Genomic DNA, 19,146 nt, shown 5'->3' with positions numbered 1-19,146 from the left:
AAGTAAATAGGGTTCATTTTGATTACACATTGTCTTCAACAGCTCCCACACACTATTCCCTCTGAACCTTGCATATTATTTAGTGCACAGTAATGTTGAGGGTTTTGGCAGGTTTACGTACCTCCAAGGCTGACGATGGCGGGGCAGTAGAAGTGCAGCAGGGCGGCGAGGGCACAGCCATCTGTGCTGTCCTTCAGGAGGTTGTCCACCGGGGGGATCCAGGGAACCATCTTGGGCAGAACCTGCTCCTTCCTATAACGTGCCTGGAGCAAACAGACATAAACAAATGATTCAGAAGACGAAAACACATCTAATATTACATAGACATTAAACATTTCACTAAAAAAAAAAAAAAAAAAAAAAAAGATGGCCTATTCAACAATGTACTAATGTATGGCAAAGTACTGAAAATACGACATGTGATAGGAACTTTAACTAACAGAAGTGACATTTAAATAGAACAAATACCTGGATGGCAACATAACAGCCTAATATAAATATGTTTATGCCAACAGTTTATTGCGTGGTTAATGAAGCTGAAGACAATGTGAAAGAGTTGTCATGGCAACAAAAACATGATGGAAGCACGAGATGGAAAAAGCCAGCATAAAATAAGGCATTTCACAATTACACTTACAGGAACCAGCTTCATATACCACTTGGTTGGAGACTTCAGCCAGTCAAAGAATGAATGAGAGAGAAGGACAGAGAAGTCACGTCAGCAAGCAGAGATTATTTAACGTAATCAGCTGTTTACGTCCCATATCAGATTAAGCATTACGATGTCTTCATTACTACAAACAAGATCACCAGAAAACACTTAGCAGACAAATAATGCAACTCTTGAAACTTGAGGGGTTTTCACAACACAAATAATAATACAGATAGATATACAGATAGACAGACTGACAGACAGATAGATAGAAAGATAGACAGACAGACACAGATAGATAGATAGATAGATAGACAGACAGACAGATAGATATACAGACAGACATATAGATAGATAGATAGATAGATAGATAGATAGATAGATAGACATATAGACAGACAGATAGAGAGACAGACAGATATACAGACAGATAGATATAGATGATAGACAGACAGACAGACAGACAGAGAGACAGACAGATATACAGACAGACCGATAGATATAGATGATAGACAGACAGACAGACAGACAGACAGACAGACAGACAGATAGATAGATAGATAGATAGATAGATAGATAGACAGACACCACTGACACAGAAATAAAGACCAAGCAACCAAAAAGGTTTTTGCTTGGCGCCGTTACGGCTGGATAGGACACAGTGTACTGGTTCTTCCAATGTCTTTAGTTTTCACAGTTTTAAGCTTCTCTCAACTTTTTAAAGCTTAAAAAAAAAAAAGAAAAAGTATAATCAAAAGCATGCCAAAATATCTGTAGGGGTCCAAACTGAAGAAGAGAAAAACTGATACTCTCTGATCTAAGAGACATTAAACCCTGTAAATCACAATATGAATGCATTTTTACCCAAGATGCCCTAAGAAGACTGCAAAGTTACAGGATTAGTCTTTTGCCAGCGGATTATGTCTAGAAACAAGAGTGTAGTTTAAGACCTTAAAAAAGTGCAAGTCTATATTATATTATATTATATTATATTATGTATGCAGAGCTACAATCATCTGGTGTGTTTGTGTGTCAGTCTGGGCGCTTCATGCCATGCTGACTGTTTCAGGATGTTTATAGTGTTGTGTAACCGCCTGACATTCCTCCTCGGCACTGATTGTGTCCACACTGCCTTTCAAACACACACATGCTAGTGCACAGTGCCTCTGAGAACTGACTGCTCTCATTAACGTCAGATGCCTAGCCCAGAGTCAACCTCAGGACAGGGTGGGCCGAACTTTGTCAGACACCCGACACAGTTCCGTGTGATGACTCTGCACTTCATACGTTCTCAGTAGACTCAGATTATGACATTAAAGATGGAATTCTGGGGAACAAAAACCAAATGCTGCAAAAGTAGCACTGGGAAGTTAGTGGAGGCTTGCAGTGTCTAGGGATTTAAACAAGGACGCAGTGTACATTGGCGTAGTGCGCTTCTTTCCCTCCAAGAGAAGGTAAAACAAGGTGAGACTGACGTCATCCCGCCGCGTGCGCCAAATGTACTGTCACACCGGGACAGGGAGATAAAATGCGAAGCATTTAAACATGAATCAGCAAATATTTTGCTCTTACATCAACCTGGCAGAACGTCCACATCAGGACGCTGCATGCCGCAGGATTGTGATTCAGCAAAGTCAGAAATGCCCTCATGCAGCAACATGACAACATGGCTGATGATATCCGTCATGTCCTGTGAATTCAGGTCAACTTAGCAACTTATAAAGGAGAATCTGAGGCAAATGTTATATAGAATCTGAATAGACAACAAATCCAGGTGGTTTAAAATGCCTACGGATGGTAATTTGATTCACTGTGTAAATGTTAGTTGATCTAACAATAGATTTTAATATTTATGATACATATTTAATGTTTGAATATTTTAATAGCAGATTTTAAAATGTCTTTTTAAATGGTCCATTTCAACAAATCAGTTCAAAACTGATTCAACAGATTCATTACATAATTATGCTAGTAATAATGTCTGAAGTGCTGACATGGCATTTTTCCTGGTTTATAATGTTTTTGGAGAATAGTGTATTGTTATATTATTGGTCCATATAAGTTCAAAATTTAATAAATTAATATTAAATAAAAATTATTAATATTATTTGTTCAAGTCAATTTAGTAAAAACATCCAGGGCAGATAACTTTCTGACTGAACAAGATATACAGCAAATTTCATTAAAAGGCTGAAAAAATATTGAGATGTTAATTTTGTTTAGCTCTTTTTCCAGCTGTTGATGACAACAAATATTTTGGTAATCAGTATTCACAAATCTTTTGCATTCTTTTTGTGTTTAAAGGTAGGGTAGGTAATTTGTTATATAAACACTTTTTGTTATACTGGTTGAAACTCTCTTAACATCCTGATAGCAATCAATAATAGAAGTGTTCTAAATATTAAAATATGTACATATATATTCTGTGGAAGTCTCACGAACAAAAAATGTTCATCGAATCATTGCATTCGGTCCTAAAGCAATGATACAATGTTCTACCTGCCTGTCAACATATGTATTTCCATACCTCCCACATCACACGTCATCTGCGCGTTCAGTAAGGCTATGCAGTTGTAGACAGACAGTCACAGAGCACCACAAACAAAAGTAGCCGCCTTTTACAGTTCCTCCTGAACCAAAACAACAAGCTTTACTGCGTTCACGCCATGTGACCATATTTACGAGATGGCAACCTGTGACGTTCTACCTGTTCACGTCCTCAGACTCTGGTGGTACAAGAAAGAACTCTGTAAGTTGTTTACATTCATTATTATTATAATGTTATGCGCTTTGAGACGTGAGGTAATTTAACGCCGTCACTCATCGTGGCGCTTTGCACTCTGCTGTGTGCGTTCATGTGTTTTTGGAGGAGGCGTGGCTTTGGAGATGCTCTGAAGGGAGGGTGGGATCTCATGCTTTCAAAGCTAGCTTGATGTTGCTAGCCTCTCTAGAATACCCTACCTTTAAGTTTGTGAACCAAACTTGTATTTAAGTAATTCAGCCTTGTAAAATTGTACTATATTCAAGTGTATCAGAAAACAGAAGTTTTAGAATAATCTGTAAAAGTATTTGAGTTTTGAGGCATGAAAAATAAAGATTTCACTGGCATGTTAGCAGAGCAGAATGTCGTTCTAAGCAGATTTCGGAGACGTACAAGTGCTCATTATGACAAAAATCCATCTTTATCTCTGGCACTTTTTGTATCTTCTCCTCCTACGGATGAAAGTGACTTGAATCATCGCTGGTTTTCAGCTAGAACAGGAAGTGCACACTTACCTTTGGATTCTCAACAGGCTCTGCGTTCTGCGCCTCCATTCTCCTTTGCTCTTGAATTATGATTTCCTTCAAGTATTCGTTCACCTTGAAAATGAATAAAACAAAGATTTTGAACTTCTATATGTTAGTCTATATACACAAGTCGCTAACATTTTTATTTTCAGAACAAACACAACAGATACGCCAATGTTAAATTATTGAAATATTAACTTAAAATCTTAGGGTACTTCAAGTAAATATTTAGGTGTATTATAAAGGTGTTCAGCTGTCAAAAATGTTTTGGAATCATTATATTATATTATATTATAAACTATAACAATCTAAAATCAAAATAATTAAAAAACAAATAATATGTAATATGATATAGATATAGATATATATATATATATATAGATATATATATATATATACACACAGTATATAGTATATTCATATATCTCAATTGTTTGCCCCAAAATTAGTGTTTAATTATTGCATTACTGCATTATTAAATGGAGATATATTTGTTGATTTGTTGTATATATTCAAATATTGTATTGTTTATGTTTAACAAACAGAACAGAAATTTCCCTGCAGTCCCTCATGGTTTGCTCACAGTCTGTTTAGCATGTGTGTGTGTGTACATTTGTGGTAGTGTCTTGATTTAGGCTGCCTGTACAGCTGGCCTGCAAGGGAATGTAAACAAAAGTCATCCCGTCACATACACTCAAAGATGCCCTCAGAGATGATACGTGCCAATGAGGAAATATTCAAGTCAATCCTCTGTCTCTGTTAAAGGTTTTTATAAGATGATGATCAGGCACAGCAAATGCACTTGCATTGCATTATGGACAAGTTCAGGACTTAAATAGGAAAAAAGACCTTATTCATCCAGCTGGTGACCGCATCCTCTGTGTCATAGGGCACATCTCCGTCTGGGTAATCGGTGGAGTACTGCTGCATGCACGCCATCACCTTCTCTACACTCACCGTCTCCACTGTGTACGCCATCATCAGCGTGTCAATCATGGCCAGGTGGGCGCTCTGTGAACGACAAATCAATAAAAAGATTGTTAAGCCCTGTTAAAGTGCTGACACAGGCCCATTCTCCAGAATATACACACTGACAACTGTCACTCTCTCAATTGGCAGCTAGTCGTTTCTCTCTGGAGTTTGTTGCCCTGGAAACGGCAGCATCCGTCCCCTGTTGCTCGACCCAATTAGAGATTATCTTCCCTGAGATAGGACAGTCGCTCCTGCTCTTTCTTGGGGGCCCATCCTCTTTCAACATTATAAATATAATATCTTGTACTTGACGAGTGAAATTGACAGGTGTGACCACCCTGAAAATCACTCTTTCTAAAATAGGGATGTGGACTATAAAGAATTTAATGATTTTGGTTCTGATTACATGTAATGAATCCTACTATTAATGATTCTATTAATGGTACTATTAATGATTCTTTTAGTATTTTTAAGGAAGAAAGATTTGGCAAACTACTACATAATTTCAGTCTCACACAGTTATAATCTGTTTAATTCACTAAAAGAACAGACTCATTAGAGACATTCGTTTAGGAATCGGACTATATCGCTAAAAATAATCAACACATAAGAGTCATTCGTTCTTGATTGAAACTAAACTGATTGTGACTTATTGGTTTGATTCACTGAGCTCATACGAAAAGGAATGAGCTCATAAAGGTGCGGTCACATTGTGTCTAGTCAATAGTGATGTGTGAAGCACAGCTCACACAGAAGTCACTTTCAAACCAAGCAGCTTTCTGTCAGTCAGCGCAGCAAATCCACATGAACCAATTTGAACCCTTTGCAAAATCTGCATGGAGAAATCTTTCACTCTCACTGAAAATTCCAGATCACATGGACTTCTATGGAATGGATTTCACCGGCAAAAATTTTCTTAACAACGGTAAATGTGACCAAACCTAAACAGTTATTCGTCAGGAATTAGACTACACTGGTTATGCTGTATGTTTTTGATTCACTAAAATGAACTGGTTCATAAAAATCGTTTGCTTTGGAATTGGACGCACTCTCGTTTTAGATTCAGTCCTCTTGCGAGATCCGTTAACATAACTAGTGTAAAGATGGGAAGTGTGCTTCCCCACGGTGTCTAATAACACTTTCGACATCGCCCTTAATTTATCCATTTAAAATAAACAAGCAAAACAACGGATCATCCCCATCACGGTCATGTCGATGGTCATGTCATCTGGGTACAAGCAAATGAAAAATGAACCCCCCATCTCGACCACAAATGAAAATGTGGCTGTCTTATTAAAAGCCTTGTGTGCACAGAGAGATAAGACACTTTAGGAGGATATTGAATTTGTTTTGCTGAAAGCAGACCTCAGTGAAAGGACTGGTGCACAGTGGGTAAAGAGTGAATCAAAAAACACTGCAAGAAGAGTTGAGCACATCTAATAAACAATGTTCACGTCACTGTCCTTCCAGCTGACTGACTGATGTTTTTAAAGCAATCAACTGTCATTGTTAATTTGTTAGCTTGCTAAGCGTTCCTTAATGACTGATACAAGGTTATATTTTTTAATTTAATTGTCATTTTATATTAAATTACTTTTGATTTAACGCAAAAAGTAAAATAAATAAATAAATAAAATACAAATATTTATATGTGTGTGTGTGTGTGACACAGAAGTCACGGTTTGGTACATACCTCGGTTTTGGGGTCATGTTTGATACGAGTTTGGTTATGGTACAACAACAAAAAAAACAAAAAAAAAAACAAGAATTCCCCAATGATAGGTTTCTTTTCATTTATTTTGAACAGACAATAGTGCAAATTAAGTTTGTTCGACCTTGGTACAGTACAGGCAGGCAAGGCAGGAAATTTTATATTATTTTTGATATTAACAAATATTTTTTATATTTTGATATGAACAAGGAAACAAATGACAAACAATAGGACAAATACAAAAGAAAAAAATATACAAATTAAATAAACTTTTAAAGTTTATCAGTTACAGTAGCCTAGGTTTATTTACCATGTAGTAAGAAATCTTATAGAAATTGAATAATCAAATGTAAAAATAAAACACTGTATAGTCTTCACTGTATAAATTAAAAATGAATTGATTCATATTAAAGATACAAAAGTGATTCAGTCAAAAGCAGCAAGTGATTTTTTTTAATAACATTAATAAAATAGATGGCAACAGTTTATGAGGCTGCTGCCCCTTTAAGAATAAATGCACAGATCTTATATACTGTTACACATTAGATTTTCTCCCAACTGTTTAAATGTGCAAAAATTTGCATTTTGACATAACTGTGTGTGTGTATTTGACCATGCAAGCACAATTAGCAGTGAAAGAGAACTGAATTCGGGATTGGATGCATCTGAGAGGCGGAAACAAATAAGCCGCGAAAAAGACACAAAGCCGAAGCGCAAAGACAAAGCGTCTTTTTCGCGGCTTATTTTTGATTAATAACACTATTAATATTAAAACATAGTATTGTGATTCACATATAAATCGCCCTCCCCCTCACCCCTAACAGATCGTCTCTTTTGCACTTTTTCCTGTTGTGGTGGTTAGCAAACAGTGTTGCATTACCGCACACGCTCCTTTCTGAATTGGAGTGTGGATCGCCTGTGACTGACTGTATTTGTTGTCTGACTGTATGCACAGAACCGTGATACATGTACCATTACACCCATAATATATATACTGCTGTATCTTTAATGTTGTGGGCCTATTTTTCTGCTAGAGGTCCTGGACATCTTGTTCAGATACATGTCATCATGGATTCTATCAAATACTAACAGATAAAAAAAATTGAAACCTGACCGCCTCTGCTAGAAATCTTATTATGGGCCATGGTTGGATCTTCCATCAGGAAAATGATCTAAAACAAACATCAAATTCAAAACAAAAATGGGTCACTGAGAACAAAATAAAAGTTCTGCCATGACCATTCCAGTCCTGAACCATATAGAAAACTAAAGAGGAGAGTGTATCAACATGGACTTGGGAATCTGAAGGATCTGGAGTGATTCTGTACGGAGGAATGGTCTCTGATCTCTTATCAGGTGTTCTTAAACCTCATAAGGCATTATAGAAGAAGACTATGCTGTTATCTTGGCAAAAGGCAGTTGCAAAAAGTATGGTATAAAAAGGTGCCAATAACTCTGACCAAGACTGCATATGCATAAATGATAAATATTTTAAGAAAAAATTCATAGCACATTTATCATTATTTAATCTACATCATATTTATAATTGTTTATGCTGAATACTCCAAATGCAGATGTTACACATTTCTTAGCACTGTGCTTTTTGCTGCCTGGGAAAATTTCTGACCTTTCACTGTAAATCTGAGCGCTCGTTGAGCTGAACAGGTAGTTCAGAATGCCACAGCACAGCTTTTCTGTCACATCAGATGTGTATGAATGCGGTTAGATTCGCTCTGACGGACCCCAGTGACACTGAGTTATGCTGTTCACTCAGCAATTTTTCTCACTTGAGTGGGTCTGATTTCCTCTCCGCATGAGCTGTGACACTCCCACGTCTCATCACAGGAGAAAAAACAGAAGATGGTCTGTTGCGTAAGAGTCGGCCTTCTCCTTTAAGCTGATTACACTTATAAATACTTTTACTGATTAAACATTTTGCAGTTTGAATGGATGTTAATGGTCAGAGTGTGCGCAATGATTTGATCTTCTGGCTTGAGACGAAGATCCGTTCATAATAGCTTCAAAACAGAGATTAACAGCTCAATGGTTTATTAATTTTTAGGCTTTATGAGGACAGCAAGATGGGGAATGAGATCAACAGATGTTGCAGGTTGGATTTGAACCTGTGTTTCTTATGTGAGCACCAAAGCTCAACATGTCTGAAGTGAAATTTACCCATGAAATGTTTTCTTCTGTACTTACTACAATTTCCCACAGAAAGTATTTTCAAATCATGCATTTATAATCATGTTCCCGTTGAAGATCTAAAACAAATGCAGCCTACAAATACAAAATTAGGCTGTTATATAATGCAAAACCTTTTGTCCAAAAAAGCAACTTTTTCATATTTATCCATCCTTGTATAAAGGAGAAACTGTCCTGTAATGAATTTCTCATAAAGCACTGCCCCTGGTTTCCACTCCCAGCAATCACTGCTCTTCACGGCATCATAAATGCACACAAAAATACTAACATCTGGGTAGGGCTGTACGTTTAATGAAAAAAAAAAAAAAAAAAAAAAAACGAAATATTGATGCATTTATCAAAACTCAAAAGCAAAAAAAAACAAATCTGAATGTATAGTTCATATATTTTTTTAATTACCCACAATTCTGAAGCAAATGCATTCTTTCACCTATATAGGTGAAAGAATGCATTTGCTTCAGATATATATATATATATATATATATATTGCATTTGCTTTATATATATATATATATATATATGAAATTTGTTTGCTTCAGAATTGTGGGTAATAAAAAAAAAAACAATTAAAAAAAACACAGCTAAACCAATCTTTGGCCTATAATGCTGAAGATAATAGAAAAATTAAATCTACATTTTCTTTAATATTTAAAATAATAATAATAATTAAATACACAATTAAAAGTCATACATAATAAAATAATTCCTTTCCCACAGTCAATTCAAGGAAACTAACTTGTCTTTGGCCTAAATTTAAGGCTGGACAATGCTGATGAGACATACTAGCCGTGACCGCTAAAAAACAGCACTGACACGTTAGAAACGGCTCTTTGTAAACAGGCTTTTGTTGGAGTCGGGCTGAAAACATTCTCCTCTGAGGCTCCCTCGCCACTCCAAGACAGCCTGAGAACTAAATCAACTGAACAAAACCACATCTCTTCCTTTCGAGTGGACCTATTGGTGAAACACCTGCCTAGACATTCTCATTTGAGCTAAACCAAAAGGCACATCAAATATTGCAAGCATTTAATATTTAAGGTAAGACAAGGTGATTTCCCGTCGTGTCGAGGTACATCTCATCTGCTGAGTCTGATTGGTGAAGAGAAAAACACAGGCCTGAATAATGCTGATATAGCTTTGTGCAACCTTTCCTTTTAATCCTCAATTTGAAGATTACTTTTACCTTGGCTTTTTGGATTTAAATTGCACTTTGCACTAATGGATCCACCTTGTAAGCATGCTGCCTCCCGCCTTTACAGGGCATTGCTATGGCAACAGAGCGTGTGTGAACAGTGGGGAGGGGAGAGCGTCAGGCCGGCGTGCAGAGTTACAGCATTCAACCTGACCGTGACTGTTTGTGAAGATGCAGGATTTGATTGACAAGTTTGCCTGGCTGTTGAATGAGGATTAATATGAGAATATCAACAAAAAGGAGTTGAAGAAAAAGCGGGAAAGCAGGAAACACCCAATCGCCATGCGTGCCCTGGGAGCCTTTGTCATTAAAGTAAAAATTATTGCACAGAATTTACTCGAATCAAATTTAAGTACAAAAAGGAATAGTTCTCAGAAAAAATGAAAATTAGGCATCATTTACTAGGGATGCTCCAATCGATCGGCCGCAGATCGGTATCGGCCGATAATCACATTCTATGACTCTATTGGTAGTCACTAAATATGGCCAATCTCACGAACCGATCGCAATTTAATGTGCAGTTGACATGATTGTGAAGAAGCCCAAACTTGATTTTATGACCGGTCATATATACTGTCTAATATTCATCTTGTCAAGCATGAATAATAACAAAATAAATCAATAAATTGCATTACTTTTTCCTGGGGTTTTCTCAGCAGTGTTATAACATAAGAACCTCCAAACATGATCAAAATCTATTTTCTTCAAAATTTGAAAGGTTTTCTATCAAACGAAACCATGTACCAGAGTTATAAGCCATTACTTTTAAAGGGTTAGTTCACCCAAAAAATGAAGTACTTGCAACCTTAAGTACTTGCCCTCATGTTGTTCCAAACCCGTAAGACCTTCGTTCATCTTCAGAACACAAATTAAGATATTTTTGATGAGATCGAAGAGGTTTTTTTAATCCTCAATAGAAAGCAATGTAATTACCATCATTCAAGGTCCAGAAAAATACTAAAGACATCGTTGTTCAACAATTCCTTCTCTACCCTATCAGACTCGTACGCAGTTGATGCAGTGAACGCAGTGCAGTGCTTCCGGGTTCTACGGTAATACTGAGCCGGCGTTTGGACGTAAACACGGAAGAGCTGCACTGCTTTCACTGCATCAACTGCATACGAGTCTGACAGGGTAGAGAAAAAAATTGTTGAATAAAGTTGTTATTTTTGTTTTGTTTTTGCACACAAAAAGTATTCTCGTCGCTTCATAACATTAAGGTTGAACCACTGTAGTCAGGTTGACTATTTTAACCATGTCTTTAGTACTTTTCTGGACCTTGAATGACAGTAATTACGTTGATTTATATTGGGGTTAAAAAAAACCCTCTTGGATTTCATCAAAAATATCTTAATTTGTGTTTCAAAGATCATGATGAACAAAGGTCTTACGGGTTTGGAACGACATGAGGGTGAGTACTTAATGACAGTAATTTCATTTTTGGGTGAACTAACCCTTTAGGTTTGCCACTTAATCTTGAAATAACTGAAAATGAGTAATGGTTTAACAGTGACGGTCAACAGAGAGCTTACATATCATATCATACAAAGCTTGAATGATCAGGATAAGAAATCGGTAGTCGGCATCGGATGCAAAAATCATGATCATAGCATCCCTATCATATACTCACCATCAAGCATCCAAATACAATATTTAAAATTACAGAAGAATTAATATTTCCCCAGTAAATCACAATAATCTTTTGAATAACAAAAAGTAAAGGAATAGTTCACCTAAAATTTTAAATTAATTATAATTTTACTCACCATTTTACTCTAAAATATAACATTTAATATTATATAATAATTAAATGTACATTTCCCCAGTAAATCACAATAATCTTTTGAAGAAATTCCAAGTTAATTAAGGAGAATATTAAAAAAGCATTGAAACAGGAGATACCTAATCACCATGTGTGCCGTGGGAGCCTGCGTCAGTATAGTAACAATTATTGCACAAAATACTCAAATTAAATCTAAATACTTACAAGAACCTAATAACAAAAAGTACTGCCTCCATTCATGATCAACAAGCACTGATGCCAAGAGACATGAAGTAGGTCAAGTGTGCATACTGCGCTGGTTTGTGAATTATGCAGAAGTCTATGTCTCGAATGCAATACCTTTAGTTCGGGTTCATGCCATGCAGATGTATGTAAACTACATATAAAATTTGAGTTATTGGACTGCTCAAATTCAGATGTGTGGACTTAAATGTTCAGATACAAGTATGGTAATTAAAGGACTCAAAAGGTAGTCGCTGCATCGCATCGCTGTTCATTTTTTGTACAACAGGCGAGCATATGTCTTCAGGAAATGTAAAAATGTTCTCAGTGCCGTCACATCATCAGTTCCGCACTGTGCATGTATGTAAATAACATCCATCCCTGAGGAGACCACAGCTCTAAATATGACTCTCTCTCATTGTCTGCCAGGGCCAGATATAGCGTCATATCATTAAGAGGCTGCATACTTGCATCTCTGGTTTTATAATTTACACTTGTCAAAACATTCATTAGTCTTAGTTAAGCACAATTCATTCTCAGAGTAACGATGCAGGGGTACCGATCTCTATGGGCTGAGCAGTTTGTACCAACATAAAGATACAATCTCATTACACAACAACATCATATATGATGATATGGGCTTGTTAACACAGAGGAAGTGAGATTAAATTGTTTTACATTATATATTAAATATATAATAATTACATAGAAATATAATTAAATATAAATGAACATTTATTTTTTTTAATGCATGCATATGCTATATACACTATATATATATATATATATATAACATTTTTTATTTATAAAATATAAATTAATATAAATTAAAAATATAATTAAACAACACTTTCATATTTCATAATACTTTTTCATATTTCATAATGTCAGACATTTTTGTTTTTATATATATGCACATATAATATAAATATAATATATAATTTAAATAATTTAAATAATTGTATATACTGTATTAGAGAATAAATATATGCATATACTTCATTGTATATCTTTAATATAACTTAAATATATAATACAAGTTTAAAGAACTATTAAAACAATTAAAAACACACATATATGTATTAAAGAATATATATATACACACACACACACAAGTTAAAAATGCATTATTAATATTTCATACATATATTTAAAAAATATTTTAATGATACATTATAATAAAAATCGACATGTTGTATCAGATCTATGTGTGCTGTTAAATTACATGAATCTCTGAACACAATGACTATTATGACATCTTTTTCTCGCTGTGGCGTGACTATGTGGGTGAGAGTGCGAGCTGCATATGTGTGCGTATGTATGTATTTTTGAGCGAGTCTATAATGTAAAATGAATGCGGGGTTGTGTGTGGGTGGGCGGCAGCTGCAGTAGCAAATACGATTCTTCAGTAGAGACTAGAGAGAGAGAGAGAGAGAGAGAGGGAAAGCAGTAAAGACATTTTTCCATACAAGATTTTCCTTACACTGAATTAAAGAGTTAGATTTCCAAAACTTCACACACAGTCCATCCAGCCCATGTGCAAACTAAGTATGTCACAATAATAATGTCAGAGCTATAAACATACCTATCACCATCCAATCACAACAGAGGTCATTTACATTTATTAAATGTATAAGTCTTAAAGGTACAGTAGAAAAAAAAATGCTGTCAAATTAGAAAGGTCCATATTCACAATCACAAACGTTTAATATTTGCATACATTTTAAAGCCTTGCCAGTTGAAGATTTTATTCATACGTTGTACCACAGCGCGCAAGCTTAGAATAAACAGACCGTTATTGTTTGTAGGTGTGGATGCAAATATTGTTATCGTTCTTGGTGTGAAAGGGCCTTAATAAACCTGCTGCTGCTTGTCATTAATGTTAATCAAACACCAAGACAAATAGAAAATTACTGCTCTTCACTGAATAACTTTAATAGCTTTAATAAGAATCAGTGTATATATAATTTATACAGTGAAGTTACTTTTACATGTTTATTCAATTTCTTACTTGAATAATACTATTAAATACACCTCTCTCTCTCTTTATTCCTTAAGCCAGGGACACACCAAGCCAAAGATCGGCTGTCGGGCAACGTCGGACCGATTTTAAGTGTCGGCCGACTATGGTTTCCATGTGTATTCCTGACGCAGGCGACGCGAGGCGACAACATAGTCAGCTTTTATTAGTGCTAGTTCTTTGGCATCAGTTTGGTGTGTCCCTACCCTTATACGACCTTCTAGGTCATAGGGCTGGAGCCTATCCCAGTTTCCTAGGCCAGAGGCAGTGGAAAGCACCCTGGATAGATGGCCAGTACATCACAGGGCTCTCACACACAGGCAATTTTGACTGTCCAATTCACCTAACTTGCATGTCTTTGGACACGGGTTTTGGAAACCAGAGTACCTGGAGGAAACCCACACTGACACGGGGAGAACATGCAAACTCCACACAGAAAGAACTCCTGGCTCAGCCGTGACCTTGCTGTGAGGCAACAGCGCTAACCACCGAGCCACCGTGCCGCATTAAATACACTTACTGTGAAAAAATAAAGCACTGTTTATTTCATTTGTATATTATATTATATTGTATTTGTAATGTGCATATTTGTTCTTATTTTTAATAACATTGAAGATTTTCATCTTCACCCACCTAAATAGTCTGTCATTCTTTCTTCTTTTATATTTTGTTACCTTGTAAGGCTACATTTTTTACATTAGTTTAGGCTACATTAGTTTGGCTGTACTGCTCTGTCACTTGCAAAATAGTAAAACTAACATTAAAAAATCGTGAATCGTGATTTTCCTAAAAAAAAAAAAAAATTGTGTTAAGATATTTGTTATGCCAAATCGCCCACCCCTAGTTTGAAATGACGTGAATGTGAGTAACTGATGACAGAATTTTAATTTTTGTGTGAACTTTTAAATCCTTAAAAGCAGATTTAAATAAAATAAAGTGTATGACAAAGCCCTTTTACTTTCAAGAACATTTCAATACACAAGCAGATGAAACTCTGATCACCTCACAAAACACTGACAGGATTTGCCTCTCACATCCAAAATAGAAGCCCCGCTGAATTATTGATGGTAAACCGCCGCAGTCGTTCAGTTGGTGCAGTCAAAACTTATTAATGTGTGTGAAAGTTTCTGCAAAACAGCAGCACTCAAAAAGTCATCAAAAAGAAAGCGGTGTCCTATAACCTTCACCCCAAAAGAACAGAGGAGATAAGCCAAGTAAACTTGCTCTAAATGTAGCATTTTTATTGAATGAATATATCAATATATAAAAGTCTTACTGTTAACCAGTTACTGATATAATTAATATAACTTCCAGTGTGCTAAATGTATGCAAATTTAATCAACATAAGAACAACAATAATATTAGATAAAAAATTTCACCAACCGAAAGTATGAATTTTCGAAACGGTGCCAAAATCACTGACCGAAACTGTGATGTTTAATAATTATTAGTACTTCTCAGATGGTGTGTTTTGACTGTGTTCAGCGTCTGTTTCATGCACACAATGTGGAAAAGCTACAACAGATAATGTCAGCAGTGTGGACTCATCTTACCGTGACCAAAAATGATGCTAAGAGTAGCAATATGTAAAATTTGTTCGATTTAAATATTGGCAACAAGCCACCTCTCGAAGAACTTTACTAAGACTGGTTTAATTGATCTACCAGTTACAAATTTAATAGCAGAAGCTTTATTTATTTTTATTTAAATTAAAATTCGTGTTTTGGTAAAAAAAAAAAATAATAATTTTGCTGCATTACTAATAAGTAAAATCAAGTCAGGTCAAGTCACATTTCTATAACGCTTTATACAATACATATTGTTTCAAAGCAGCTTCACATTAAAGGGTTAGTTCACCCAAAAATGAAAATAATGTCATTTATTACTCACCCTCATGTCGTTCTACACCCGTAAGACCTTCGTTCATCTTCGGAACACAAATTAAGATATTTTTGATGAAACCCGATGGCTCAGTGAGGCCACTATTGCGAGCAAAGCCACCGAACTTCTCAAGATCCACAAAGCTACTAAAAACATATTTAAAACAGTTCATGTGACTACTTAATATTATAAGGCAACGAGAATACTTTGTGTGCGCCAAACTTTTCTACAATATCTTGTGATGGCCGATTTCAAACACTGCTTCTGAACTTTACGAATCTTTTGTTTTTCGAATTAGTGATTCGGATCTCCTTTCTAGCGGCTAAACTGCTGAAATCACGTTACTTTGGCGCTCCAATTCACTGATTCGATTTGTAAAGCTCCGAAGCAGTGTTTTGAAATCGGCCATCACTAGATATTGTTGAAAAGTCGTTATTTTGTTTTTTTGGCACACAAAAAGTATTCTTGTTGCTTTATAATATTAAAGGTAGAACCATTAAACTCACATGAACTGTTTTAAATATGTTTTTCGTACCTTTATGGACCTTGAGAGGTTCAGTGGCTTTGCTCTCAATTCAGGCCTCACTGAGCCATCGGATTTCATCAAAAATATCTTAATTTGTGTTCCGAAGATGAACGAAGGTCTTACGGCTGTAGAACGACATGAGGGTGAGTAATAAATGACAGAATTTTCATTTTTGTGTGAACTAACCCTTTAATAAACATGGAAAATTACAGCATTAATTTAGTAAAATTCATCAGTTAAGAAATGGATTCAATTTCAGCTGTAAAGCAGCTCTACGGAAGACAATCGTGTCAATATTCAGCTCAATTTAGTGTTGTTTCATTTCAGTTCAATAACTGTCAGTTTTATCAATTATTAAATCAATTTTATTTTTACATTAACTGTTTGCTACTTTCAAAACAAAAATATAAAAATATTTTAAATTACAAATTAATTAAAAACTGGCAGACATAATTTAAAAACACTAATATAGGCCAATACAATCCATCATTTTCAGTGATGCAGGTTTTTGTGTGGCTATTTTATTTATAAAATTCACAAGCAAGACCCAAACCCAAGTAACCTACATTAGCACCTACATTAGCACCAATTGCAGTGCCAAAGCTCCAACATAATCTAGGGTTTAACTTAGTTATTAGTTGAAAAGCCAAAATGCAGCTAAGAAATCGAGATTTGGTGTTTTACGACACCATTATTCTAGCAATAATAACCCAACGGAAGCATAAATCATTTCTACGTTCAGACTACGATGTAACGACTGCAGTATTTTCTTTAAACAGGACTGCCACAAAGCCATAGCCAAACAACCCACAAGCGTGAGGCTAAACAGGTTAAAGTTGAGCACGGGAAGAGTGACAGATCTTGTAGTCAGACGGCTTACTGTAGCAGAGCTGGTGTAGAACAGCAGACAGATGGACGACTTTCTGACGCTAATGAGGATTTGTGGGCTCTGAGTTCAAGGTGCTGAAACGTTCATTGGTTCGTAGAAGAGATCAAGCCATACAGGCCTGAATCAATGAGCGCAGCAATGCGTTCGGCTACATGTGAAAACAATAGCTCTGGGACTCTAAATTGTACAGAAATAACAATCAGCAGAGCAACGTGATCATTTAATATAATAAAAATAATCAATTTGTCATGGGGAGCACAGAATACAGTAACTAGAATCATTATTGGCACTATGCAAAATCATTATTCACACAGCGAAGAGATTGTTTGCGATGATATGTGCTCCGTTGAGGCTGAGGAAGCCAGAGGCACTACAAACAGCGGCGCGGTAATTAAATATCAACAGGAAGTCACTCACACAACAACAGCACTCTTTATATCTTTAAAGCAGATGCTATGAGCCTGAAATACGTCTTCAATTAAACAATGTGACAACATAAAGGACATAAAACAGGGAGAGAATTATGAGTTGTCTATCCAAACCACATTCCGGGCCTTTCAAAAGCTGCTTTGGTGTAAAGACAACACGGAAACAACACATTTTACTGCCATAATGTGATGTATTTCCTAGGGAGGTGAGATATCTGATTCTGTACCATATCGAATAGCGGACAATATTTAGAATATCTTCATCTAAAGCTCACTTAAATTGTTGTCATTGTGTTGTATTTTCCTGAAATAGACGGATATGTAACAAATTTAGAACCAGATTCAAAAGTGGTCTGAATTGAATGTCAAAAAAATCTGATCAAATTTTTTGCTATTTAAGCATAATATCAGAGAATACCAAATGTCACAAATAAGAAATCAGAGAGTGTAAATCATGAAATGTTCTCTCACCATCTGAATGGGTTTCTTTTGCAGGTCTCTCTCAGTCACCAGTCTCTCCTGGTCGGTGACATACAGGCCCTTCTGAGCCAGAGCCTGGATGACGGCGTCATGACCCAGCAGAGGTTTGACGGCGTCGCTCTTCAGAATCAGACTTCCTGCTCGGCAGTACAGCTCAGCCGACAGCAGCAGGCCGGCTACAGGAGGCTTCAGGTGCTCCTGCTCATACTGGTCCCTGTAGAAGGGCTCGTTCAGTTCTTCTGGAACATTGTCTGCAAGAAGACAGAAGGACAGTTACCGTTACATTGCTGCCATCTAAAGGCCCCGATATACTCACAGGGAAGTTCTTTTTCGTTCTTCGTTTATGGGGAAAACAAATTTCAAAATACGCGACCAGCGGTATACTGTTAGCGAAGATCTCGACGCTGCTCACACTGCTGAGAGCAGCGTTTAGATGAATATGTAAATATGTGTTGCATGCTTTTCTCTCAATAACAAAATAACATTCAGCGAAAATGACAGTGGTGAGAAAACAGCAGTTAAGAAAGCATCTGATTATAGTGATGTGGATATGTTTGCACCAGCTCTGCAATTCAGCACTCCAGTAAATCACGTCAGGTTTATTTATATAACACTTTATTTCAACATTATGTCACACCAATTCATTCTTTGATTTCACTTGAAGTATATCAGGGGCTTAACACTCACTTTAACAATTTAATAACAGTTAAATATTATCATTCTGCAAATCTTCATACTGTACATTATAATGTTGTGATGCCTAAATTCACTTGTAGCATTTACAAAGATTGATTTTAGTTTTTAGTTGTTTATTTATTATTATTTAGACAAAATATTATTATTATTTAAAAAAAAATTTTGTCGTCCATAACATAAAGATTATTATTGGCTTATCAG

At 36.0% G+C, this 19,146-nt stretch overlaps 1 protein-coding gene across 6 annotated transcripts in view; it reads right to left on the bottom strand.

The window, feature by feature from the left end:
• camsap2a (calmodulin regulated spectrin-associated protein family, member 2a) overlaps positions 1–19,146 on the bottom strand; it is a 39,232-nt gene that overhangs the window by 12,463 nt on the left and 7,623 nt on the right. For 4 of the 6 annotated variants that reach the window (XM_051910651.1, XM_051910652.1, XM_051910654.1 and 1 more), the window contains exons 2-6: positions 18,241–18,500; positions 4,790–4,951; positions 3,929–4,012; positions 638–670; positions 122–263 (exon numbers count right to left, since the gene is read on the bottom strand). In XM_051910651.1, coding sequence (XP_051766611.1) covers positions 122–263; positions 638–670; positions 3,929–4,012; positions 4,790–4,951; positions 18,241–18,500 — 681 coding nt within the window. The remainder of the gene's footprint in view (positions 1–121; positions 264–637; positions 671–3,928; positions 4,013–4,789; positions 4,952–18,240; positions 18,501–19,146) is intronic. The other 2 variants (XM_051910655.1, XM_051910656.1) reach the window with 1 other exon arrangement.

This window comes from Ctenopharyngodon idella, chromosome 10 (genome assembly GCF_019924925.1).
Source record: "Ctenopharyngodon idella isolate HZGC_01 chromosome 10, HZGC01, whole genome shotgun sequence".
NCBI lineage: Eukaryota > Metazoa > Chordata > Actinopteri > Cypriniformes > Xenocyprididae > Ctenopharyngodon > Ctenopharyngodon idella.
This window is presented reverse-complemented; position numbering and strand designations above follow the sequence as displayed.